This window comes from Drosophila nasuta, chromosome 2R, assembly GCF_023558535.2.
Source record: "Drosophila nasuta strain 15112-1781.00 chromosome 2R, ASM2355853v1, whole genome shotgun sequence".
Classification (NCBI taxonomy): Eukaryota; Metazoa; Arthropoda; class Insecta; order Diptera; family Drosophilidae; genus Drosophila; species Drosophila nasuta.
The window spans coordinates 11,639,475-11,662,355 of record NC_083456.1 but is presented as its reverse complement, the minus strand read 5'-3'; the positions used below and the strand labels follow the sequence as shown (position 1 = coordinate 11,662,355).

The 22,881-nt window shown below is 38.9% G+C and overlaps 5 protein-coding genes across 5 annotated transcripts in view; 3 read left to right on the top strand and 2 right to left on the bottom strand.

The window, feature by feature from the left end:
• Positions 1-21,924, top strand: part of LOC132784183 (chromatin-remodeling ATPase INO80) — a 48,235-nt gene extending 26,311 nt beyond the window's left edge. The window contains exons 9-14 of the mRNA XM_060789612.1: positions 4,900-5,058; positions 5,607-5,709; positions 5,778-5,908; positions 7,555-7,855; positions 18,938-19,186; positions 21,496-21,924. Coding sequence (XP_060645595.1) covers positions 4,900-5,058; positions 5,607-5,709; positions 5,778-5,908; positions 7,555-7,855; positions 18,938-19,186; positions 21,496-21,752 — 1,200 coding nt within the window. The 3' untranslated portion in view covers positions 21,753-21,924. The remainder of the gene's footprint in view (positions 1-4,899; positions 5,059-5,606; positions 5,710-5,777; positions 5,909-7,554; positions 7,856-18,937; positions 19,187-21,495) is intronic.
• Positions 63-1,992, bottom strand: LOC132786171 (putative serine protease K12H4.7). The gene is made up of 7 exons (XM_060792620.1): positions 1,748-1,992; positions 1,502-1,683; positions 1,207-1,442; positions 916-1,147; positions 683-855; positions 331-621; positions 63-271 (listed from the first exon to the last, which is right to left on the bottom strand). The coding sequence occupies exons 1-7, from the start codon at positions 1,955-1,957 to the stop codon at positions 165-167; spliced, it is 1,431 nt and encodes a 476-aa protein (XP_060648603.1). The 5' UTR covers positions 1,958-1,992; the 3' UTR covers positions 63-164.
• On the bottom strand, positions 2,248-4,025 carry LOC132785445 (putative serine protease K12H4.7). The gene is made up of 7 exons (XM_060791552.1): positions 3,859-4,025; positions 3,610-3,793; positions 3,316-3,551; positions 3,063-3,261; positions 2,845-2,999; positions 2,502-2,789; positions 2,248-2,448 (listed from the first exon to the last, which is right to left on the bottom strand). The coding sequence occupies exons 2-7, from the start codon at positions 3,726-3,728 to the stop codon at positions 2,306-2,308; spliced, it is 1,140 nt and encodes a 379-aa protein (XP_060647535.1). The 5' UTR covers positions 3,729-3,793; positions 3,859-4,025; the 3' UTR covers positions 2,248-2,305.
• LOC132786982 (uncharacterized) lies at positions 12,591-14,181 on the top strand. The gene has a single exon (XM_060793796.1). The coding sequence runs from the start codon at positions 13,236-13,238 to the stop codon at positions 14,037-14,039; it is 804 nt and encodes a 267-aa protein (XP_060649779.1). The 5' UTR covers positions 12,591-13,235; the 3' UTR covers positions 14,040-14,181.
• Positions 14,923-15,932, top strand: LOC132786677 (uncharacterized). Its single transcript, XM_060793279.1, has one exon. It carries the CDS (start codon positions 15,100-15,102, stop codon positions 15,865-15,867), a length of 768 nt encoding a protein of 255 aa, XP_060649262.1. The 5' UTR covers positions 14,923-15,099; the 3' UTR covers positions 15,868-15,932.
• Positions 21,925-22,881: the final 957 nt, after the last annotated feature.

Below are 22,881 nucleotides of genomic sequence, written 5' to 3'. Positions count from 1 at the left end.
GCAGCATATCTGCACAAAAGAAAATCGGGGTATTTCCATATAGCTAGGAAGCCTGTAAAATGTTTCAAAATTTCCACATGATCCGTTTATTGCTGTCATAAATACACACATTCATAGATAATCATTATCGCTAAACACAATTACTAAAATAGATGTAGCAAACTTCAATTTAACCATTGACGCACCAATTCAGCGACACGTTCCTTTGAAGCACGCATTTCGCTGGAGTCGCTGGCGCTGATCGAACCAAAGTCCTTGCAGTGAGCATACTCTGAAAAATTTATATATAATTAGTTATTTCAAAGAGTTAATCACTTTCTCAATCTTCACCTGGTAAGATGGTGGCCTGAGTTTCGTTTTGAATGCCCATGGCTCGCCAGGGATCCAATTGGCCGTGAGTGATGTAAACATTCTCCACATTTGGTTCAAGTCCGCCAAAGTATTCGTTAGTTTCCGCCACTTTGTCGGCAATGAAAGAATTGCTGTACTGCAAACCATAAACATCGGCACACATTGTGGTATAGTAAGTGACAGGGAACTTGGTGCCAAAGGGTTGAGCAGCTGAACCTGAAGTTTGATACCAGCCATACTCATTGCAAGTCTGATAGATCCATTGACGCACTGCAAAAATGTACTCCCAATAAGTAAATGAACAGCTTACGAATAGTGGTGAGCTGCTTACTAATGTTGCCCGTGTATCTGGACTCCAGAAGTGGCGCAAGTATGGCATCATAACTGAGATCGTAGCAATTGCCACCGCTTTGAGCAAACACAGTCAACAAATACTTGCTGAGGCCAATCAAATCGCTGCTCTCCGACAAGATTGTCTGACAAACGCCCTCAATTTGGCCAGCACTAGAAAATTCATAAAATTTAAATTAAACAAAGTCTACAACTATTTAATTCTAAGCTCACTTGTGTGTCTGCACAACACCTGCAAAGATATCAGAGACTTCACTGAACAGTGTCCAGACATCCAGATCGCTGTACACATCGAACTTTTCGCACAGTTTGAGTAGCGCCTTCACCTCGCCACCACGCTTTGTGGCAAGCATTGTCTCCAACTCAGCAATACCATTCTGAATACGATTGTAGCAGGCAGAGCCGCCCATCAAGGCAATAGACTGACCCGTAATCTCCTTGTATTCTAAGAACATTTAAGCGTAAATAAGTTTTCAATAATAATATTGCCATATTTGTACTTACCTACAAAGTTGACCTTGGCAAAAAGGGGTGCACTGGATGCCCAACCACCGGTGGCCAAATCGGGATAGGTTTTCTTGAACCAGGTGACCATGGTGGCCGAGTATGAGCCGCCCACAATGATGACTTTGGAGTCACTCAAACCCTCATAAGTTGCCTTCTTCGTGCGTATGAAATGCGCCAAGTCAGCCAGCGCTTGCTTCACATGCAAGTACTTGATGTTCTCATTGGACAAGTCACTGTAAAACAACAAGTATTTTTAACTTAATCAATCTAATCGCTTTTGATTACAACTCACGGCAATGGCTTGCTTTCGCCATAGTAACGATGCTCGGTGTAGGCCAAAAGTCCTTTGTGCTCCTTGGCCATGTCGTACATGTGGCCACCAGTAACGTATCCTGTCGAAATAGCCCACTCGCCGCCAAGGAAAATGAACAGCGGACCGCCGGCTTCAAAGAACACATCGTTCAGCATGTAGCGCTGCAATTAAAAGTTACGTATTCTTAGTACACTTTCAATGATTATGCAATGCATGATTCATTACCATTTGCCAGGTGCGAGTTTCGGCATCATCGAAGTGATCCAACTGCTGTTCAATCCACAATGTTTGCACCTCATCGGCACGATTCTGATTTGCCGGCACCGGTGGCTCCTGATGCAGTTGCTTGAATGTCTGCTGGAATATGTTAGCATTAACTTGGGAATAACCCAGTGTTAGCAGTGCCAACGTTATTGCGATTACACCGTGTGCCATCGTTGTGGATTGATCGACAACTGTGGCTAAAGTTTCACAGCGAGTAGCTAATACTTCACGCTTAGCGCTATAGGCAAATCTTATCGAGGCATGCAATTAATTAGGGTATTATCGCCTAAGAGGTTGTAAACAATAGCACAACATTGTTGGCCTAAAACCTCAACACAATTGTCATGCGGTGTGTTAATCATTTTGTGGTAGTCTAACCTTAGTTGGTTTTCACTCCATTTCAACTGATAATACTTATCGATAAGGCATAAATACCGTACTCTACATCATTGTTAATTAGCGAGGCTATCGCTTAGCAATCGATAGACAATTTTGATAATTTATTTTTAACATTCACGTTTAACATTTGATTAGAGTTTCGCGCGTTGTGCCATTGCCATTTATCCAGTCCCTTATCAAATCGATGGCTTTTTGCTGAGCCGCTGAAGTTGTTGGCCAATCGGTTGGGGCACGTGCTCTTAGTTCTTTGCAGTGTCCAATTCCTATAAATCAAATATATAGTATAAACTTATTTGCAATCGGCATAAAGTTGTACCTGGTATGATTGTTGCACATTCATCGGTGATGCCCGCCCAACGCCAAGGATCATCTTCGGCTTTTGTGAAATAAATATGATCAACATTCGGATGTTGAGCTCCATATTTTGCAGTGATATCATCAACCTTGCCACTGATGTAATCGATGGTGAATTTTGGCCCAAAGACCTCTTTACACTTCGCTACTGCTTTGCCAAACGGATGAGTATCTCCAAAAGGTTGATGTCGTGAACTTGTGGAGAAAATGTCACCAAACTCACTGCAAGTCTGATAAAAATTTTGACGAGCTGAAAAGATTCGCTTGTGATCCTTGTTGCTTTCAGTATCAATAACTTAACTTACCTGCATATTTGGGATTGAAGTTTATCATTTTAACTTTATCCGTATGGTCAATAACTGTTTGTGATTGGAATAACTTTAGTAATCGGCCGAATTCATTAATGTTCTTCGGGTCAACTGATGTAATATTTTTGCACAACTTTTGCATTCCAGTCGCACTGTAAAAATAAAAGTATTGTATATAATTAATAAATCTATAGTTTGCCACTAAAGACACTCACTTGCGATGTTGTGCATGTACTAAAATAATGCTACGCATATCTTCAAAATATTCAGCCAAATTTAGTAACTTCAACATTTTATAGGTATCGCTTTTCTGCCTTTTGTGATTCAAAAATGTTTTGGAAAAGTGCTCGACACGATCATAGCAAGCATCTCCTCCGAATTTTCGCAATGATTTGCCAGCACTCACATAGCCATCTGAAGAAAACAAATTAATTACATTGGGCAGTCAAATTTCACATTGAACATTACCCGAATAATCGAGCCGATAGGCAAGTCCCGCCCCCGCTGCCCAGCCACCATCGATTAGCTCTGGATAGTCCTTGCGAAAGTATGTGACCAAGTTGGCAGCATACGAACATCCTATCATTATGACTTTAGAATTAGCTATCTCTGGAATTGTGGCCTTCTGTTGTCTTATAAAATGTGCCAGATCGGCTAGTACTTGCCTCGTAGTCAGATATTGTAGGTTTTCAACTGTCATATTTCTGTAAATAAAGTGAATTTGAAACTGTTTTCTAGATATTTTCATTAATTAGAGCTCACTGGACTGGCCAACTTCTACCGTAGTATCGATGCTCGGTTTCAAATGCATACGCATTGAAAATTTCAACAAGCTCAAAATACATTCCAAAAAAAAATGATTTTTTGGCACCATTTCCCATTCTGCATTTATATTGATAATTATCGGTCCACCAGGCTTAAAGAATGTATCACTCGCCAAATATTGCTAAAGTCATAATTATTGTTATTATTATTCATAGATCAACATGTGATTAAGTTCCTAAAACTTGCCATTTGCCACGTTCGTTTGTCACTCTTGTTGAAATGATCCACTTTTTGTTCAATCCACATTGATTTTTCAACGATATCCATGAACGCTGCCAAAATGAAAGTCAATTGACTGAGTAACAACAAATACACAAGCTTCAGCTTCATTGCACTCAGTTCTTATCGATTCGACGCCAACAAACTAATGTTGAAGGAACTTATTAGCTCATCTTTTTATAAGCAGAAAAGTGTGACATAAATTTGTAGCAGTTAAATTAGATTATTTGCTTGAAAAGATCAAATATACACTGCGATTATGCACGGTGAACGCAAAAGCATTGCAAAAGTTTATAATTTTAAATATAATTCTATATTTCTCAGTTTAAGATACACTTTAACTATACACTTTAGCTTCTTAAAAAAAGATATACAATTTTGGAAATTATCCAAACTTATTAACTTATCAATTGTTGATAAGTTAAATTAAATCAAATTGAAATTGCATTATAAATTGAATTGGAAAACAGATGTTGGATATTCGCAAAATATTTAAGAATGTTTTCTATGTTTACTCCACAAGTCACAATCTATTTTATGTTAAGGCTGAACTATCCATGACTTTATCTCAATTTAAATGAAATGCAGAACATGTCTATTAAGCGGAAATGCTATCCCAAAAAAAGGAACAATACAGAACACTCATCAGACAACACGTGTTCTAAATTCAATGTTCAATATAATTAGGTTTATCAGTGCCGGAAATGGCAACCCTTAAATAAAAATCGCTGCACACTTGCACTCTGCACATGCAGTGCATACAAAAGAAAAAGAGTTTTTCTTGTGTGAGGAAAAACAGGAAAGGCGTAGAAAATCGTGACACAATAAAGTGGATTACCAAATAGCCCGGTATCGGTATTTTTCCTTTCTTATGTTTGAGATATGCATATCAAAAGGATAGCGAAAGGATGTGCGTGTCTTTTACGCATTTGCATATTCATTTGAAATTCGAATATAGAACCATGGATGATATTTAATCTTTTTCTTCTATGCTTATGTTACTTACAGGTTATCTTCTATGATTCGGATTGGAATCCCACCGTGGACCAACAGGCCATGGATCGAGCCCATCGTTTGGGCCAGACCAAACAGGTGACCGTTTACCGTCTGATCTGCAAGGGAACGATTGAGGAGCGCATTTTGCAGCGAGCCCGAGAAAAGAGCGAGGTGAGCAAAAAAAAACTGACTTGAGTGCCAGGAAACCGCAAAACTCTTTTTGTGTTGTACTTCTTTCTTATTTATCAAAAACGAAGCAATTGCTTGGGGTTCCAGCAGCATTGTTTAGCCGCATATTAGGCACGTGCGTGGACTTCCCTTTGGCGCATTGTTGCGCCTTTTTCAAAAACTGGCAAATGAAACACGAGCCGCACACATGAAACACTTGTACACGACACTGCATTCATTGTTTGGGGGGTAAAACGATACCGGAAATTAATTATACAATTGGTTAGGCGACATTTTGGTTACGCCTTTAAGTTCTCTTCTATATATACACAAACACTTGGCCATTGTAGTGCCTACTGTCTGCATTTATTAGTTTAATTGCCGAACCCTTGATTATCATATTAAAGTGCTTAGACCGACGAAGAGCGGAAGAAAATCCCCTTGGCGCTTCGACGTGTTTCATTTCACTTCCTGGCGCATTGCTCTTTAAAGATTTTTGAACCAATTTATGCATATATTAATGTTGATATTTTTCGCTGCTTCTTTTGTAGATTCAACGCATGGTTATAAGTGGCGGTAACTTCAAGCCCGATACGCTGAAGCCCAAAGAAGTTGTGTCTTTGCTTTTGGATGACGAAGAAATTGAAATGAAATGTAAGTTGTGCTAAAGTCAAAAAGCTGACCTAATTATGTAACTCTTGATGTATATTCTCTGTTAACAGATCGCCAGGAAGCAAAGCTGCAAGTTAAAGAGGAGGCTACTGCATCCAGCTCCCCCGTTACAACGGCAACAGCGGTAACATCAGGCGCAGCTGCAACACAGAATGAACGCAAACGACGCCGACCAAATAAGGTAAGTGCAAAGCCCAATGCCCAATACCGAATGCCCAAAATGGACAACAGCGAAAAAGAATTCGTAATCTAAAGACTTCCGGTTGGAGTACAAGAATGTATTTGTAGCTATTACGAGAGAGGAGTTTTGTCGCTTTAACGCATGATTCGAATGGCTGTTAATGGCCAGGTTATTAGACCAAGTTTACACTTGTTACATGCGACGACAAGTAGCGCAGTCTCTCAATGAAAGTAAATGATCTTTTAAGTGAAGTTCAAATTGCGACTTGGCCATATAGAGATACACAGCATTGAGTCTGGCTTTTGTTGTTCTTACTTGGGCACTGTGGTCATGGTCACGTGATTCATGCAACAGCAGCAACAACAACAGCAGCAGCAGCAACGACAATTCAATTTGCTACAAGACTCAACTCATCGCACTGGGCTTGTCTTGGTCTGCTACGTAGCGTGCTTTGAACTTGCTGCCAGCTTTGGATCTCTTATTGCTGCCTATATACAATATTCATTCATCCAAGTGTTGTGTTGTGTTGGGTTGTGTTCGTCTTCCCCATCGTGTTGTCTAAAGCAAACACTCGCTGCTCTAACCAACTTCGGACCTGCGTCCAACTCTCGTTTGGCTCTTGGGCTCTTGGAAAACAGTTTCAAGTACCTTTTGCTTGGTGGTGCAGCCCACCTTCTCGCTTCTCGGTTTCGCTAAATGATTTTGTGCGTTCAATGGAACACTGATTATGGTCTGTTGCCTCTTTTTCTTTTTCATTGCTTTGTTTCTTCTTCTGTTTCTTGTTTTGTCTTTACTCTTTTCTCTCTGGGCTCTCTATGCTGTAAGTTTTTGGATGAGTTCTACTCTTAGGGGTCTCTGTGTGCTTCACTCTCAGTCGGTTTGGAGGGGTTCGACTTGCAGTCAAGTTCATATACCACAATCTATAAGTACTTTTTATGGCACGCAGCCATCTTGTTGCATGCTTCCTCTTGCTGTGTGCTACCTCTTGCACTGCAACGTCTGGCTGTCAATTCATTTACTGTTTGCCAGTTCAAGTTTGAGGTTAAGTGGCATTAACCATAGATATGCTTTCTTTCTATTTATACTCGCATTAAAATGATTCACTTGGAACTGATTGCACTCGTTCTGTGTCACAGTTGTTACATGTTTTTAACGGTTTTCCAGACCTAACAACCACTTAGCCTCATTAGTGTGTGCTCTATGCTCCATTGAGCCAGATGCAAGTTGAACTTTAACTATTCACTCCCAACAATAACAGGTGTAATCCCAAAGTAGTTGCTACTGTGCTGCATATCTTGATAATTGCCAACGAAATCTGTGCAAATTTTATGCAAAACTGTTGAAAATCTACCCCAGAGACCAGCTAACCCCTGAAGCATATCCTCATTCCTAGTTCCCAAAACTTCTTAGACCTTGTAGCTGATCAACCCGACAAGAAAAACAACAACAGCAGAGTGAGGCATAAATTATAAAGTGAAACCTTTAGCTAGGGTTGGGCCCAGTTAGCACATGAGGATGGGGTGGAATATTTAGATAACAAAACTATGCACATACTTCAGCCTTATTTCCGTTGCTCATAAAAATGCTAATTGATCGTTATTGTTATACTAAAATGTATATTTTTTTATTACAATTATAATTTTTAGGACGTTAATATGGGTGGCATTACAATTGCGGCCAATGAAGAGGACGGCGCCAGTTGCAGCAAACGCATTAAACACGAGCTGGATGAGGATTCAATTGATGTTGGCATTGCGTCATCCACATCCAGCGCTGGCACCGACAGCACCAACCAAATACTCAGCCAAGAGACTTATGTGCCAGGTGCAACATGTGTGTTGCAACAGCAACTACAGCAACCGACGCAAGCTGACAATGATTCCGATAATGAGGCTTTAGTTGTCGATGGCGATAGTCCAAGTGGCTTGTCGCAAAACGATTCAATGAGTGAGTACAAAAAGTATATTCAACTTAATTCCCTTTATACATAAACCAATTTCCTTTATTTAGATTGAATTGCAATTTATTCAAGTACCGCTCCTTTTTTAATATTTGCACTCGCTGTCAGTTCACATAAGACCCATTTAACCAACTGTATTGCAACATGCAACACAAATTCTTAACATATTCCAATCACTTTGTAATTAATAATTCAAATGATTTGGCAATTGGCATCGCGAAGGCATCGCAGAATGCGGTCGAACAGCTGAGTGAGTTGGCTTTAAACAACTTGGCCCGTTTGTTATGAGTTGCAAATTGCATGTGGGATGTGCAACAAGAACTACCAGCAACAACCAACCAACAGCAAACTTAATGATTGCAACTTGTTTGCCGCATGCAATTTGCATTCGAAATAAAAGAGCGCAAATATAAATAAAATTTGAAATTTGTTTAACAATTAACCAATCGAAAGTACAAGACGTTGAAAAGTAGGCAACAACAGCACGACAAGTGCAACATCAACAGATTTGGCAACAGGCAAAGAGACAACAAACAACAGGCAACAGCCACAGCCAACAACCTGCTAACTGATTCCAACTTGTCTTTGGCTTTGACTATTTGCCTGGTTAACTGCTTCGCAGATGGGTTTACAATGCGATCGTAACAAATTTAAGCGTATGTCGTTGCTCTTGTTGGCCTGTCGGTTGATAACATTTTCATTTGTAATGGCCAACTCTGAGATTTTTTGCTGCATTTGTTTTCTTTTTGTTTTTTGGCCACGTACGCAACCCAATTTAATATCGCGCACTCGCTGTCAGAGTTAGCCATTTGCTGCCAGTTGATTATGTTCCTCGAATGCGGTTCGCTTGTCAGTTAGTTGGAGTCGCTTTTATTTTTATTTTTATTTTTTTGGCCTATTGATTTGCTTGGCTTACTACCACTCTATAGCGAGAGTGCATTAAAATACCACAAACAAAAAACGAGGCGCTCATAAATATTTTTTATATGCCATTTCATTGGCGTTTTTTTCTTTAGCTGAATGCAGGGCTTGGCAAATGAAAACATCTAATTTAATCAATGGCTTCACGTGTTTTGGCTACATAAATTGTGTTACTCGTTTCGAGTTTTGTTTTTGTTGTTTTACCTCGTCTCTTGCCTTGATTTCGTAATTTCGCCGTCTTCCTTTTTTCTGTGCACATTTATTTGCTGTTTGTTGTGGGCCAAAATGAGAAATTGTCATGAGAATACGAATTGAGCCAACGGATTTGTCTTTTATTGATATGTTCACATTTCATTGCCTCAAACGAGCTGTTTGGCATTTAAGTTCACTTTTTTATAGTTGTTAATAATTAAAATTAGCTACGAAAGAAAGACGGGGGCAAGATTTATTGATTTATGGAATAGGTAAAGAAAATACATAAATACAAATAAATATCAATTATTATAAAAAGTTACCAATTAAGTACTTGAATTGAAATATCAAATATTTGATTTGTAATTCAGTATCAAGTATTTATCAAATTCAAAGTGCAATTTTGAATAAGTTTAATTATAATTTAAGAATCTCAACAAGAGCTGCTTAAAGAATCTTATTGCTCCACTTCACATCCGGTCTGAGACGCAACCCTAACTAACTACTCGAGAGTTCATCCAATTACGCGTGCCTCACGCACTCGACACTAGTTAAAAGTTAAGAGATTTTGCTTCACGAACGGAGTTTACTTAACTGCATTCCATGATACAGACACTTGATGTGGTCCATAACAACGGAGTCTTCACAGTTTTTCGTTACGTTTTACCCGCTGAGAGCACATTTAATTTTATGCAGGCAGGATTGTTTTTTCTCTTGCCTGTTGATTGTAAACAATTTTTCGCATTTTCTTGGCAACCGGCGCCAGAAATGTGGGTTAATTTTACACAATACTAGTCGCAAGTGAGTCCACAAATCATCCGGTTGCCTAGACATCGTGCAAGGCATTCAAATTGTTTCTGGACATTGTGTAACGAAAGAGAGTAAAACTATTTCTTAATTGATTTCATTTAAGTTTCGCAGTTCATTTCATTTTCAAATGGACACGTGCCAAGTCGCAGCACTTCATTTCTGTTTTTGATTGTGCAAAAAGATACGGATTACTTTCTCAACAGTCAACAACTGCATTCAACAGATACTTTATCTGTCTGGCAAACAACGCCCAATTGAATGTGGCACACAGAGCGTATTCATTATTCATTAGCTGTGGAGCATAGATCCTTGTCCACTTTGTCAACTTGCAACTTGTGATACATATAAATAATTAAAGAAACAGTTGTAAAACAAGGTGCAAAACTCCCAAAGAACAAGACAATAACAACGATAAACGATAAATAAATAAATAATGGATAACAAACAAAACAACAGATCAAAACAAAAAAAAAGTCTCTCATAGAATACACGTTAGCCATGAGTTACAATTACGCTCAAATCTTGGCAGCAAATCAAAAAACTGCGAACAAAAACGCTGATTGGCCACAAAAATTCACACAGCTTACAAATAATTACAAAATTCATGTGAAGAAAAAAAAAAGAATCTGAAATGTTGGCATACGAAATATGTGCGTTTTGTTGAGCTTTAATAAAAATTAACAATAAATTGCATAGGCTCGTTTGCTAATGGCTGCGTTTGAGTCGTGTACTTATTATTGTTATTTGGATTCTCTTTACTGTCGTTCGAGCATAAATTTACACCTTATTGGCCCCCATAGCGCCCAGAGCGAGTACGTGCCTCGCAGGCCAGAACTTCGATCTCTGCACCCCGCGTTCCTCTCGCAGTTTAAGATATATTTTTGATGCATGTGTGTATAGATGTATCTGTGATCCGATTGACGGTTGCAATCGTGATCACAGTTGCCACTTGTCCATTTGATTTAAAACTCTGTAATTAAAGTGGTTTTGACTTAAATTGGTTAATCATATTTACTCAATGTGAAGTATTTCCAACGAGAAAACTTAAACATGAGCAAATGCATAACATTCAGGCGCACTTTGAGTATAGAATTTGTTTCGGTATTTGCTTTTGCTTAACTGCAAATTGGCGTTTATTTCATTTAAATGCGAGAATTTTCGACGGTTCTTAAATCAAATAATTAGTGAAGGTATTTTTGAGCAATGGGCATGAGTTATGTTACAACAGTTATTTGCTAAGAACTCAATTTGCATATTTACAAGTTCCATTAGTTAAAAAAGTTTTGCGATATGGATTTTGTAATTGCTATTGATAACAAAAGCAACTACAATGTTAAGTTGTTGAAACTCCAAATATTTTAATTGGTTTTTAAATTAAGCAGATTGCAGCTGACAAACAAAACAATTTGTGAGCAATGGCTATAAGTTATGTAACAAGAGTTATTTATTTAAACCTCAACATATTTATATATTTGCTGTTGAAGTTTTGCAAAAGGAATGAATAAACAACGCATACAAAACTGAGTAATGGGAACAAATTATGACGCATATTTGTAATATCTATTTGTTAAGGAAGTTTTACAATGTAGGAAATCGACATTGTTAAACTTCTTTTACATTATAATTGATAATTGTTATACATATTTATTGTTATAGTTCCTGCTGAAAGTATTATCTATGAATATTTAATTCTGGTATCCCTTAATGTTATGATGTAAAGTCTGTAATGTCTGTAATGATCTCCACTTTATAATTCAAGAACTATTTGAACTTTTGGTGGCAATTTTTCAACTACTTTGAATTGCAAAACTAAGTATATTCAAAGCCCAACAAATTCATATGCAACTGTTGGAATTCTGCAAAATATTTGTCATCTATTCGAATAAATCCGGCAATAGCAAGTATGTTATTTGAAAAGAGTTGCATATTTCCCCAGCCACAAAGCAAACGGCTTAATCACGCACTCCTGGCCAGGAAGAAGAAGAAGAAGCAGTTGCAGAAGAGAGGAGCACAACACAATAATGCTGGCGACACGCATTCGAGGTCATAACCCAATTCCTTTTGTAGTCATTGTCCGACTGCCTTACGACGACGACGACGACGACGACACCGAAGACAACTATGAATTGAACCGATCGCAGTTGGATGAGCTTGGCTAACTGGCACTCTTCGAGTATAAGTTTACTCGTTCTTGCTGCTGTTTTATCATCAATAGCAGCTGTATTTTGCTCGAATGCCATTCGACATCCATTACAAAAGCTTTGCGCTGGCTTGCGTTCTTCGATCTTGGTTCTTGCGACTTACGTCGATGCCCAATTGAAATTCGGTGCGCATTGCAATTGATCGCACTTTTTTGCCTTGTGATTGTTGCGAGTACCTTTCTAACGTTGTTGTGTTTGTCGTCGTCGTCGTCGTCGTTTGCTGGCCCGCTTGCTGGCATTGTCGCCCATCTTCATTATCATCCAGGCTGCCGCGTGTTGCATTTGATGATGTGCATCGCCGCCGCTGCCGTTGTCGTCGTCGTCGTCGTCTTCGACTTGCAACAGCGTTGCCTTCATGTCGCCACATCGTTGTTGCTGTCGTCGTCGTCGGCAGTTTGTTGGTTACCGTTGTCATGATTTGTTGTCGCCAGTTTCTAAGCTGGTCGAACCACGATTTTGTGTCTGGCTCTTTTTTACTTGCTTTGGTTTCCTTTCTGTCCTCTTACCACAAGCCTCTCTCTCTCTCTGTCTCTGCCTGCTTTTGCTTTCGTGTTAGCCAACGCAGTAGCCAAGCGAGTATTATCGATCCCTGTAGAATTTTAATAATTCACAAGTCACTTTTTTTGGTTGCGTTGTGTTTTTTGTTGCCCTCCTTCGCTTGCTTGTTGGGCATTTCCTGTTGCCGGAACTGTTACTTTACTCTAAGGACAACACTCAGACCAAGTTCAAAGTCATCAATCTGAGTGTGCGACTGTTTGTATGTGTGTGTGCGTGTGTGAGTAACTCACACTCAACCGCAGAGTGCTCATAACATGTGTGAAATTGACACCACATATGCCATCGGGACACATCGAAGGCATCGAGTGGAGCTGGCGGCGGAAACAAAAGCAATTTTACGCTACATTTACTTAATGATACAACCCTCGATATGCCAAGGCAGATGTTGCTCTTAGTACCACCACAAAAACGATTGGCAACTGTGAGGATATAGTACTTGTAATTAGCTTACCAAATAGTTAGTTTCTTTTTGTTGTCATGTTCTACTATATTGCCCTTAAACCAGACATTGATTTCTCATTAAAATGTAAAAGTTTCGTTTGATATAAATTTCCGAGTATTTTTATGCTTTGAAAAAAACAATGCAGAGCATTGCAAAATAATATTATTCGAAAATTATATCAAATTGTAGGTTTTTAACGAGTTTGGACAAAAAGTCAAAATTAACGGCACACTAAGTGAAAGAATGAGCTCGATCAGCAACGTACAGCCCAGTTGGCTAGAATGGGTTAATCGCAATGCGCTGCCAAAACAAAGATATTCGCCTGGTCCAAGAATGGAACCGACGCGTTGGCAAAAAGCTGGACCCATGAGCCGGCAGCAATGGGTTAATTTCTACAAATGGGTGGAGACAAATGGCGGTGTCAATTATCAGAGATCAATAGAGAAACCCAAACGAAAGTCTCGCACTTTTATACCTGGTGTATTCTTTTGTGTGGAGCCCAAAGAAAAGGAGAGGCAAGAGAAGAAAAAGCGATTGCAGGAAAAATTCGATGATCTGAGTGTTCCCCGCTACAAGCGCGATAAATTCATTGCACCACCCCCAAAACCGTTTCCATTTCGACCACAAATCGATTACCGCCGGCCACAAAAGAAACCGGAACGCGGCCGTCCTTGGCCGATGCCAATTGTGCCATGTTGTTTTCAGCACGAGGATGTCAAGGCTGCCTTCTGGGCAAATTTACGTTTTCCCATCTCAAGAAATGCGCTGCGAGCGAAACCCACACAGAAAATCATTGAGTTGGCCCAACCGCGTGTCTATCCACCAAAGCCACATTGTCCCATCCCAATAGATTGGGAAAATATGCCGCGTAAGCGGACGAAAATGACTTTAAATCAGTGGAGGATGCATTTGTCTCGACTTGAGTATTTAGCTAGACCGAATCGACGTGTGCTGGCTGAACTGGAAATCTGTCGGTGTTGTAGATGCAAAAATCGAATGCTCAGCCAAAGAACGGATTCAATGTACAGCAATTCGGTGGGTTACTGACAGACGATAGACGATACATTTTTGTCTAATGCATGTCAGTAAGTCAGAGAATCGCTGCTCAATGAATCCAGCTTGATAAGTGAATATTGTCTAATTTCATAGTTTAAATACACAAACACTTTTACATTGCAAAAGATTTGTATGTTTTTGTTAGGGTAATGAGAAGAGTATTAGCTTGAATATAATATGTAATCTATTATTCTATTAGTTGATTTATATTGTCATAGCTCACATCCCCGCAGAATTTAAATAGGCACTAACTAAGCAAAAGTAAATATATTCTTTATGGTTCCTTAAAATTTGATTATGATCAGATAAAAGTTGTATTGTGAGTTACTTAAACAATACTTTCGTATGGGAAAAGCCGCTACTTAATACGGCTGACAATCTGGTATATTTTGCACTGTATGGTATATTTTGAATTATATAAATATACCTGTAGCCTTTGGTATGTTTCAATATTTTTGTGGTATATTAATTTGGTATACTATATGAAAAGTCCCGGACTACTTTGCTTATATTCAAAATGGGAAGCGGGTATCTCTCAGTCAAACAGACTTGACTGTAGCTTTCCTATTTGTTAGTATATAATTTGGTCTTCTCATTAATAGGAGCTTTATATATTATTATTATTTTTAATATGTATATAATTTGATCATCTTTTTATCTAAAATTTAAATTGTTGCACCTTTACTTCATAGAAAAACTATTTCAATTTATATAAGTAACATTTTGTAGAAGGACTATTAAAATATAAACCGACACAGTAAACCAAATCTATTTATTCAGTTTTTACATTCAAATTCCGAAAAGAAATTCTAACTTTAACGCCTTGACTTAAATGGCAAAAACTTGTCGAATTTATAAATCAATTCCAATATATCAGTGTTTTTAAGACTGCCGATAGCATGCCTTGCCTTGCTGGCTAATACTAATTTTACGGCATTATTTTCATAAACGTCTACAAAAAAACATATGCTTAGCGGCACAAAAAAAAATTGAGCATAAATATATTCATTTTTTAAAATTTAAAGTATAAAGTTTATTTGCATAACACAAAATGAGTAACGAGGACGAGCCTCGTGAGGCTGATGGAGGTGACAAGGATGAGAACGCTCCTCCCGAACCATCGTGGGTGGCATGGGTCGAGCGCAATGCTCGTCCCGTGAAACGATGTCGTCCGAAAGTGGAACGCCAGTTGACACGCTGGCAGAAAGCGGGACCCATGTCGAAGAAGGATTGGCGCAAGTTCTTTGAGTGGGCGCTGGAGAAAGCCATGCCCAAGGAAGTGCCCATGGTGGAACAACCTGTGCCCTGCACGGAAAAGATATTACCATGTGCGCGGGCCAAGCGCGAAATGGAAATGGAAGAGTTAATAGAGAAAATGGAGAACCTATCGAAGCCGCTGCCACGCAAAGTGACCCCAAAGCATGTTTACTATCGCGAAGAGTTTCACTACTCGCCGGTGATTGTGTGGGGACAGCCAGCGAAACACGACAAGGGGCGACCCTTCCGAGGACCCTTTATGCCCTGCTGTTTTGTGAACAAGGATATCGAGGATGACTATTGGGCTCAGTTACGGTTTCCAGTGCGTCCATCAGCGTTAAAAGCGCGTCCCACAGCGCGCATTCTCAGCCTGGCCAAGCCACATATAATGCCACCAAATCCTCCGCATTGTCCCATACCAGAGAAGCCTGTGGCGGCGTTGGATGAACCGCCACCGAAGCGCAAGAAGTTTACGCCACGCGGCTGGAGGTTGCATCAAATACGACTGATCTATCTGTCGAAGCCTGTGTCTCGTCCCGAGTTTGAATATTTCTATATGTAAAGTCAAGTATTCCCTTATGATTTGGCAAATGTAAAATTTCCTGTGCTGTTCAGTTTTGTAGTAAATCATAATCTCACATTCATACAATAAGGTAGCCAATCTTGCAATCTACAATTGCCAGCAATTTCACGCTGATTACAGTAGCCGTAACACACAGCAAGAAAAAAAAAAACTCTGGCCAAGACTAAGGCGAAGGCAAAGCAAGGCGGCGCACTTAGTCATGGCAGGCGCATTAGAGTCGTCTCTGGCAGTCAAAGGTGAGCAGCCACAATGAATGCCATTGTGGCAGACTTTGTGCTTCTTTCCTTGGTGTCTTGGCGTCTCTTGGATTCTCTGCCCAAATGTCTGCTTATCGAGCGTAGCAAACATGCGTCACATTGGGCCAAGAAAGGATCAAGGTTCACAAATGATCATCAGTCAAATCAATTAGATAATTGAATGAATGATTTCTAAAATCCGATTATGCACAGCAAAGTACATTCAGGTCTTTAAGTTGCTTAAGTCGAATGTATCTGATTTTCCTGCTGCCTGACGTTTCGTGTTAATGCACAATATGTTGGAGGGGGGCCAACAACTTTGCTGGCAACAAACAAAAGCGAAAATGTTTATTATCAATCATAAATACGTGTTCTACCTTGTAAAATAGTAGTCGAAATATTATCAATAACAGCCAAACATGCGCTGCACAACAAGTCCTTAAGTGTTGAGGGAAAGTTTGTAAAGAAAGCTTAACTTTGAACATATTTTTAGTACGATATGCGAAGCAATCTTCTCTACTTCTCTAGTACAGATTATCTTATCGATAAAAAAAAGGGTTGTGATATAAATTTGTTGGAATTATTGATGTACATATGTATATAAAACCGCAACTATTACTTTTACCCATAAAACGTTTATATTGTAAAGAAACATTTTCTGTTTGTAGAGCATTTCATAGTCGATTCCCTTTGCCTATTCATATTATTCTCTCTGCAACCGTTTCGATGACTTTTGGGGGTAAATTCTGCTAAAAAGCGAAACTTTTGACAATTTCTGTGACTTGCTGCAATGCCGCGCAACGTTTGACCGAAATCCATGGCAAATGCAAAGCAACAACAACAGCAGCAACAATAACAATAGACAACAAGCGAAATAACAAATTGCCCAAAAAAGTAAATAGTGTATGGAAAAAAGGATTGCCTTCGGATTGAATATTATTGATAAAACTTATGGCACACACAGGGCATGGCAATTCAATATATATTGTATATTTCCTTTTTGGCACTCGCTCTCGATTGAGGCGCTGGATGGATGGATTGTTGAGGCCCCGAGAGCTGGGAGTCTCATTAAAAACTGTTGCAAGTTGTTGGCAATGCCACAAAGGGGCCAACTAGTCGACGACTACGACGTCTAGCGGCAGAAATGATGATCATCATTATCGTCTAACTGACGAGACGCAAGTTGATCATGAGCGACTTGGTCGAGACGAGACGAAGATCATGATGTTGCTGCTGCTGCTGCTGCTGCTGTGTTGATGTTGATTGGAATTGGGATTGTGATGATGTTGCTGCACTTGCGTTGCATACCAAAATACTCGTAGCACAAGCGCCTAGCAATGTCGCCAATGCGACAACGAGACAACGACAACAACAACATCAACAACAACAACAAGTGGAACAACAACCACATTGTTGTTTGTCAGTTGTTTGTTGCCCGTCTCTCTTGTTGACTTTGTTTTATTTATGCAATTTACAGTTAAGTCAAAGGGAAGAAATACCAAAACAAAAAACAAAACTAACACAAAAACAAAAGGAAAACTTAGTTGCGCTCTGTCTATACACAAATAAAATATGCACTCACATTCACATTGAGATTCGCATTCGCATTCAGTAGAGTGGTTCTTGAACCCTGCACGATGAAAGGTCTACAGTTTTCGACTTGTTCTGTTCTTTGCTGACAGGAATTTGTGTTTAGGCCTTGCTAAGAAAATGTAACACGTTAAGTACAAATATGGTCATGACACACATTACATGTTGCAGAGCAGCTGCTGCCATTCAACTGAGCGTCATCTGAAGTGGGTGTTTTGATTGACGATTTTCGAAATACGCAAGAAAAGGATTCTCTAATATTTATGACGTTATATTTAATCTTTAATGTTATCAAGTCCAGTCAACTAAGCTAAAGCTTAATAGGTTGCAGCAAGTATTGAAGAAAATATTTGGGTGAAGAAACCAATTTTATTTTATGAGAAAATCTACTACAAATTTATATCACTCAATATAACAGCATGTATTGAGCATACTTTCATTTGAAACAATATAGGTAGACTTAAGTGTTTTATTTTAGTTGAACACTTTTTAAAAAGACAAGCCTTTCAATTAAAATATTGATTTCTTAACATTTTTTGACTAAGCTCAATATGTAAAAGCTTAAGATAAAACATAATAAGCTACTCTTATTTAAATTTATTTTTAATGTTGTAAATTGGGTATTTAAATAATGGTGCATCCAATAACCGTTTCAAAAGTCTTTTCACATGTTTGGTGTTTTTGATCATCTTTAATTTAAACACCTAATCTTACCTATTCCTAGTTATTTGTTGCATCAAACTTAATTATAACGCCACACAAAGTAAGAAGTCATAATTTTCGGACATTTGGAATTTATTAAATATGCTAAAAATTGTACAAAAAATATCTACCCAGAGATGTGGCACTCCTCCTTGAACTCTGACCTCTGTCAGCTGGCTAAAAGAAGATATCCATAAGCGTATCAGTTGCTTAAGTAATAGCTTTTCGGCTGCCACAGAGAACCGCATAATTGCTGGCGCCGAAATGAGTGAATTTATGGCATAAAATTAGATAAATGTGCTGTTAAAATGTAACAAATAATAAAAGGAGAATTCGGCAATAATATATTGGAGTTTGTTGTTTGTTTATAACGAGCTCGCTGTTTGTTTTACCGGGTGGTTGCTTTGTGCCAGCTGTTTAATGGGAACCGCAAAAAAGGCAAAATGAGGAGAAACCAAAAAAAATAAATAAATAAAAAAAGTACCCCAATTAATCAATAAAACCCATAATTCTTATTGCAGACTTCCTGGGCGATTTTGGCGGCATTTCGTCGGTGCGGCGACGTCACCACCCGCGCGGCACGAAGCGAGGACGACCACGTGGCAGCACACGACGCGGCGGTGGCCATGGATCGCTGCAGCGCGTGCCCACGCCGACGACTTCGCCAGCGGTTGGAACTGCAACTGGAGCGACCACATCACCGCTGACGCCACAGCAGGAAGCGGCGGCTGAGGCTGCAAGTGGCCCGTCCGTGCCACAAAACGATGAAGGTAAGTGGCGAGTTTTTTTTTTTTATTGTTGTTGTTGCTGTTGTTATTGAACCACTTCCTGGTTTTTTACCGTCGCGGACTCTCGAGTGTCACTTGTCGCTAATCGCTGTCATAATCACGTTTATCGCCTGCCTTTTACATGCTTACATACACAAGTATTTGTGTGCTGCATCTTCACCAGCAGCAGCAACAGCAATTGCTGCCACTTGAGTGGCATTATCTCTGCACTTTGTGGTCGACTTCCCCCTTTTTTTCCTTACTCTTCGATTGCTTGTGGTATTTTTGGGCTGCCCGCATTTATTTGGGGGAATATTGTAGTACGTGACAATTTCAGCGCGCAGCACAAACCATTATCATTATGATCCTCATCATTATTATTATATTCATTGGCATCCAGTGCACTTGGCTCCCCATCGGGTTGCAACTCTCCATTCCTTTTAAAGAGCTTTACTTGAGCGTTCTCGCTCTTTACGCAGTCAAACCAATATTTGTTTAAAGATTTGCATCTGGCTGCCTTATCGTAGATGTTGTGGGGAAAACAAGAAGGTAGCAATTGATTTTTGAGGCTAACGAATAGTGAATACTCTTGGCGATCATGATGACATTATAAAGGGATTTTGTATCCATATAATATATTGGAGGAATTTTATAGAAATCATTAAGCTTTGATATACGTCATTGATAAAGCTAGTCCCAAACATCAGAAAATCGAAATAAAATACTATTTAAAAAAAATATAATTCTTCATTTCAAAGAGAAAAACTATAATGGGACTTTACCTAATTAAATTTATTGTAGCCTTTCGAAAGTGTATAAAACAATTATTTTTTCAAGCTGAAATTGTGACTGATTTATCAGTTATATGAAGTGCTGTAAAATACACTTAATTAAAAGTAAAGCATTCTTCCAAAGCAATAATGAAAAGCCTTTGTAAAGTTGATAATTAGCTGCGCTTAAAGTTCATATTATATGTAAAGAAATATTCCACCATTATAGCAAACACAAATCTGTATAATATTCATACAAATTTTCATTAAGAAACTGCCAATTCCGTATCCAATTAACGCATTTGTAATACTTGAAATTATTTCCCAAACACGTTTCAAAACTTATATTGATCTCTCCAACATTTCAATCGATATCCATGGCAAGTAATTGAGAGCTGTGAGTGAGCTGTCGATTATTGCAAATTATGCAAACAGCTGCTCAAAATTTAAAGCCAGAAATTAATGCAGCCAACAGACAAAACTCAAATAGAAAATTGTGCACTGATCACAATTCGCTGCAATTTTCAGTTGAAAATGCCTAAGGAAAAACAGAAACAGAAAAACACGTTGGTTAGCTGGCGCACATGTCAAATTTACACGACAAATGATAATTGCATAAATCGGCTTAAATGCTCAGACTCATAACCAAAATGCTGGTGTATCGTGTAGTCGCGGGTTGGGGGAAGTGGACAATGCAAATGCTGCGGGCAGCGCCAGACAACACGTGACAGAAATAAACTCCATGGTACTCAATGGAGGCATAATCGCAAATGCAAATGCAAAGCAGACATCTATGTGATATAACGACTATAAGATATCCTAGAAAGGAAATAAAATTTATTGATGAAGGGAATTCAAAATTAAATTTAACAAGAAATCGATAGTGACTAAAACATTGATCAAAATAATAAAAAATAATTCGTAATTGAAATGAAATGTCAACATAAAACTTACAACTTTACAAAGAATTTACAATTACAATACAAGATTTAAATATTGACTGGAGTAAATAAAAAAATTTATAGGAAATTTATGTACAACTGAAACATTTAATGATATGTCTAAGTAAATCGAATTGGAACATGTTTATAATATGGTACACCTATTGCAGAATTAATCAATCAATTTTAAGCCTTATTCACATACCCGCAACACTCGCCATTACAGGGTATTTTTGCAAGCGCAACATTGCATAAATGCCACTTTTCCACGTTGAGTGGAGTGTGTGTCCTCACAGGACTCTTTTGGCTCGTGTAGATTCGGCAATTAAAAAGCCACAATTGAAGCGCCCAAAAGTATGCAACATTGTTGCCTGGGATGCGGATGTGTGGCAGGATTCGCAGCCGAAACGTGCAGCCACAAGCGTCGGGGGTATTAGCGACAACATTGTTGCAATTTACGAGCGACGCACTAATTTGCTTTATTTGCATTTGAAGCAGGGGATTTAATGCACATTCACATTAATGGACGAGTACTTTACTGCCTTTTGGCTCTATCACAGACTTCAACTAATCCGCTTTTATAAATTGTTTCGTTTTGCAGACTCATCTAGCATTTTCCCCGTGCTCGCCAGCCCCATGGGCACACCATCCGCCTCATTGGTCAAACGCGGACCGGGAAGACCGCGCTCCAAGACATCGACGCCTGTGAGTCGCGGCACACGCGGTGCTCCTCGAGCCAGGCGACCCATGGGACCATTGCTGGTACCGATTGGACGCAGTCCCGATGCCACGCCCCCCGCCAACAGTCCGGCCACAAGCCGAGCACCCAGCCCCTCATCACATGGAACACTCGATTAACTTTAATTACTTCCATCGACTAATGTGATGTGTTGCAGTCATTGTCAATGGCATTTATAAAATTCATCAGCAGTTAGGCAAAATAAATTGTATAATATAAATGTTGTACTTTGTAATGACAAAACTAAACAAATTATATGGTTCCAAAAAATAAATGAATATATGTTTCTAATACTTTGCTTTATTTTTATACCATCTACCCGTAATGTAGTAGGTTGTTATATTTTTCTTTATCCCGAAGGTGTATGTAACATACTCAAGTATTAATTTGAGGTACATACAATCAAAACTAAAGTGTTTATGATTACTAAAAAAAGGTAAAAATTGCTGAAGATTTTTAAGAAATAGAATTATTTCTATATGGATAAAAGGGGTATTAGTTGTTTTTTGAACAATCTGGTTTTTCGTGCTCTATGGTTATATTTTGAATATAATAGTATATCAATATTCCAAATATAGCGATTGGTATATTTTAGTTGTTAGTTGAGTATATATTGGTATATATTTTATTGAAAATGAGTCTGCGGATCGAGGACACTTAACTGTAGCTTTTTTCTTGTTTAAGTATCAGTTTTTTGTTCAAATAGTTTTATCCATTCTAAGATGACATTTAAAAACTCCTGACAACGTCTGACAACGTCCACATGAGGAGACAAGCACAAGAAGAGTCGAATAAAAAACAAAAGAAGGACAGCTGGCGCTCTTGTTGCTATATATAAAGTTGAGTGAAAACCATTATGATGCTGACTTTGTCTAAGATAAATTGAATTAGAGACGGCGAACGCGCACATTCATCATCACCGGGAGACAGGCAGCCAGCAGGCGCTTGTGATAGATAGTCCTAGAGAGCTAAAAAACGAAATCCGAGTGCCGAACCCTCGCCGACAAATAGTAGGAGTAGACATTTTAATTTCCGAAAAATAGACTAGCAAGAATGCAGCAGAAGAATGCTTGCTTCTTGAGGGTTTCTTTCTTTTTTTATTTTGGGATCAGCAGGGACTTAAGTGCCAAGACATTTCTTCATATTGTTGTCGAGCATGCGCGCATCAGTTTAGAGTTTAGATCTTCCTCCAGGTTGGGGGTAGCTGAATTTAGTAGAGCATGCTGGTGCGTTTCTTCTTTGCTTTTT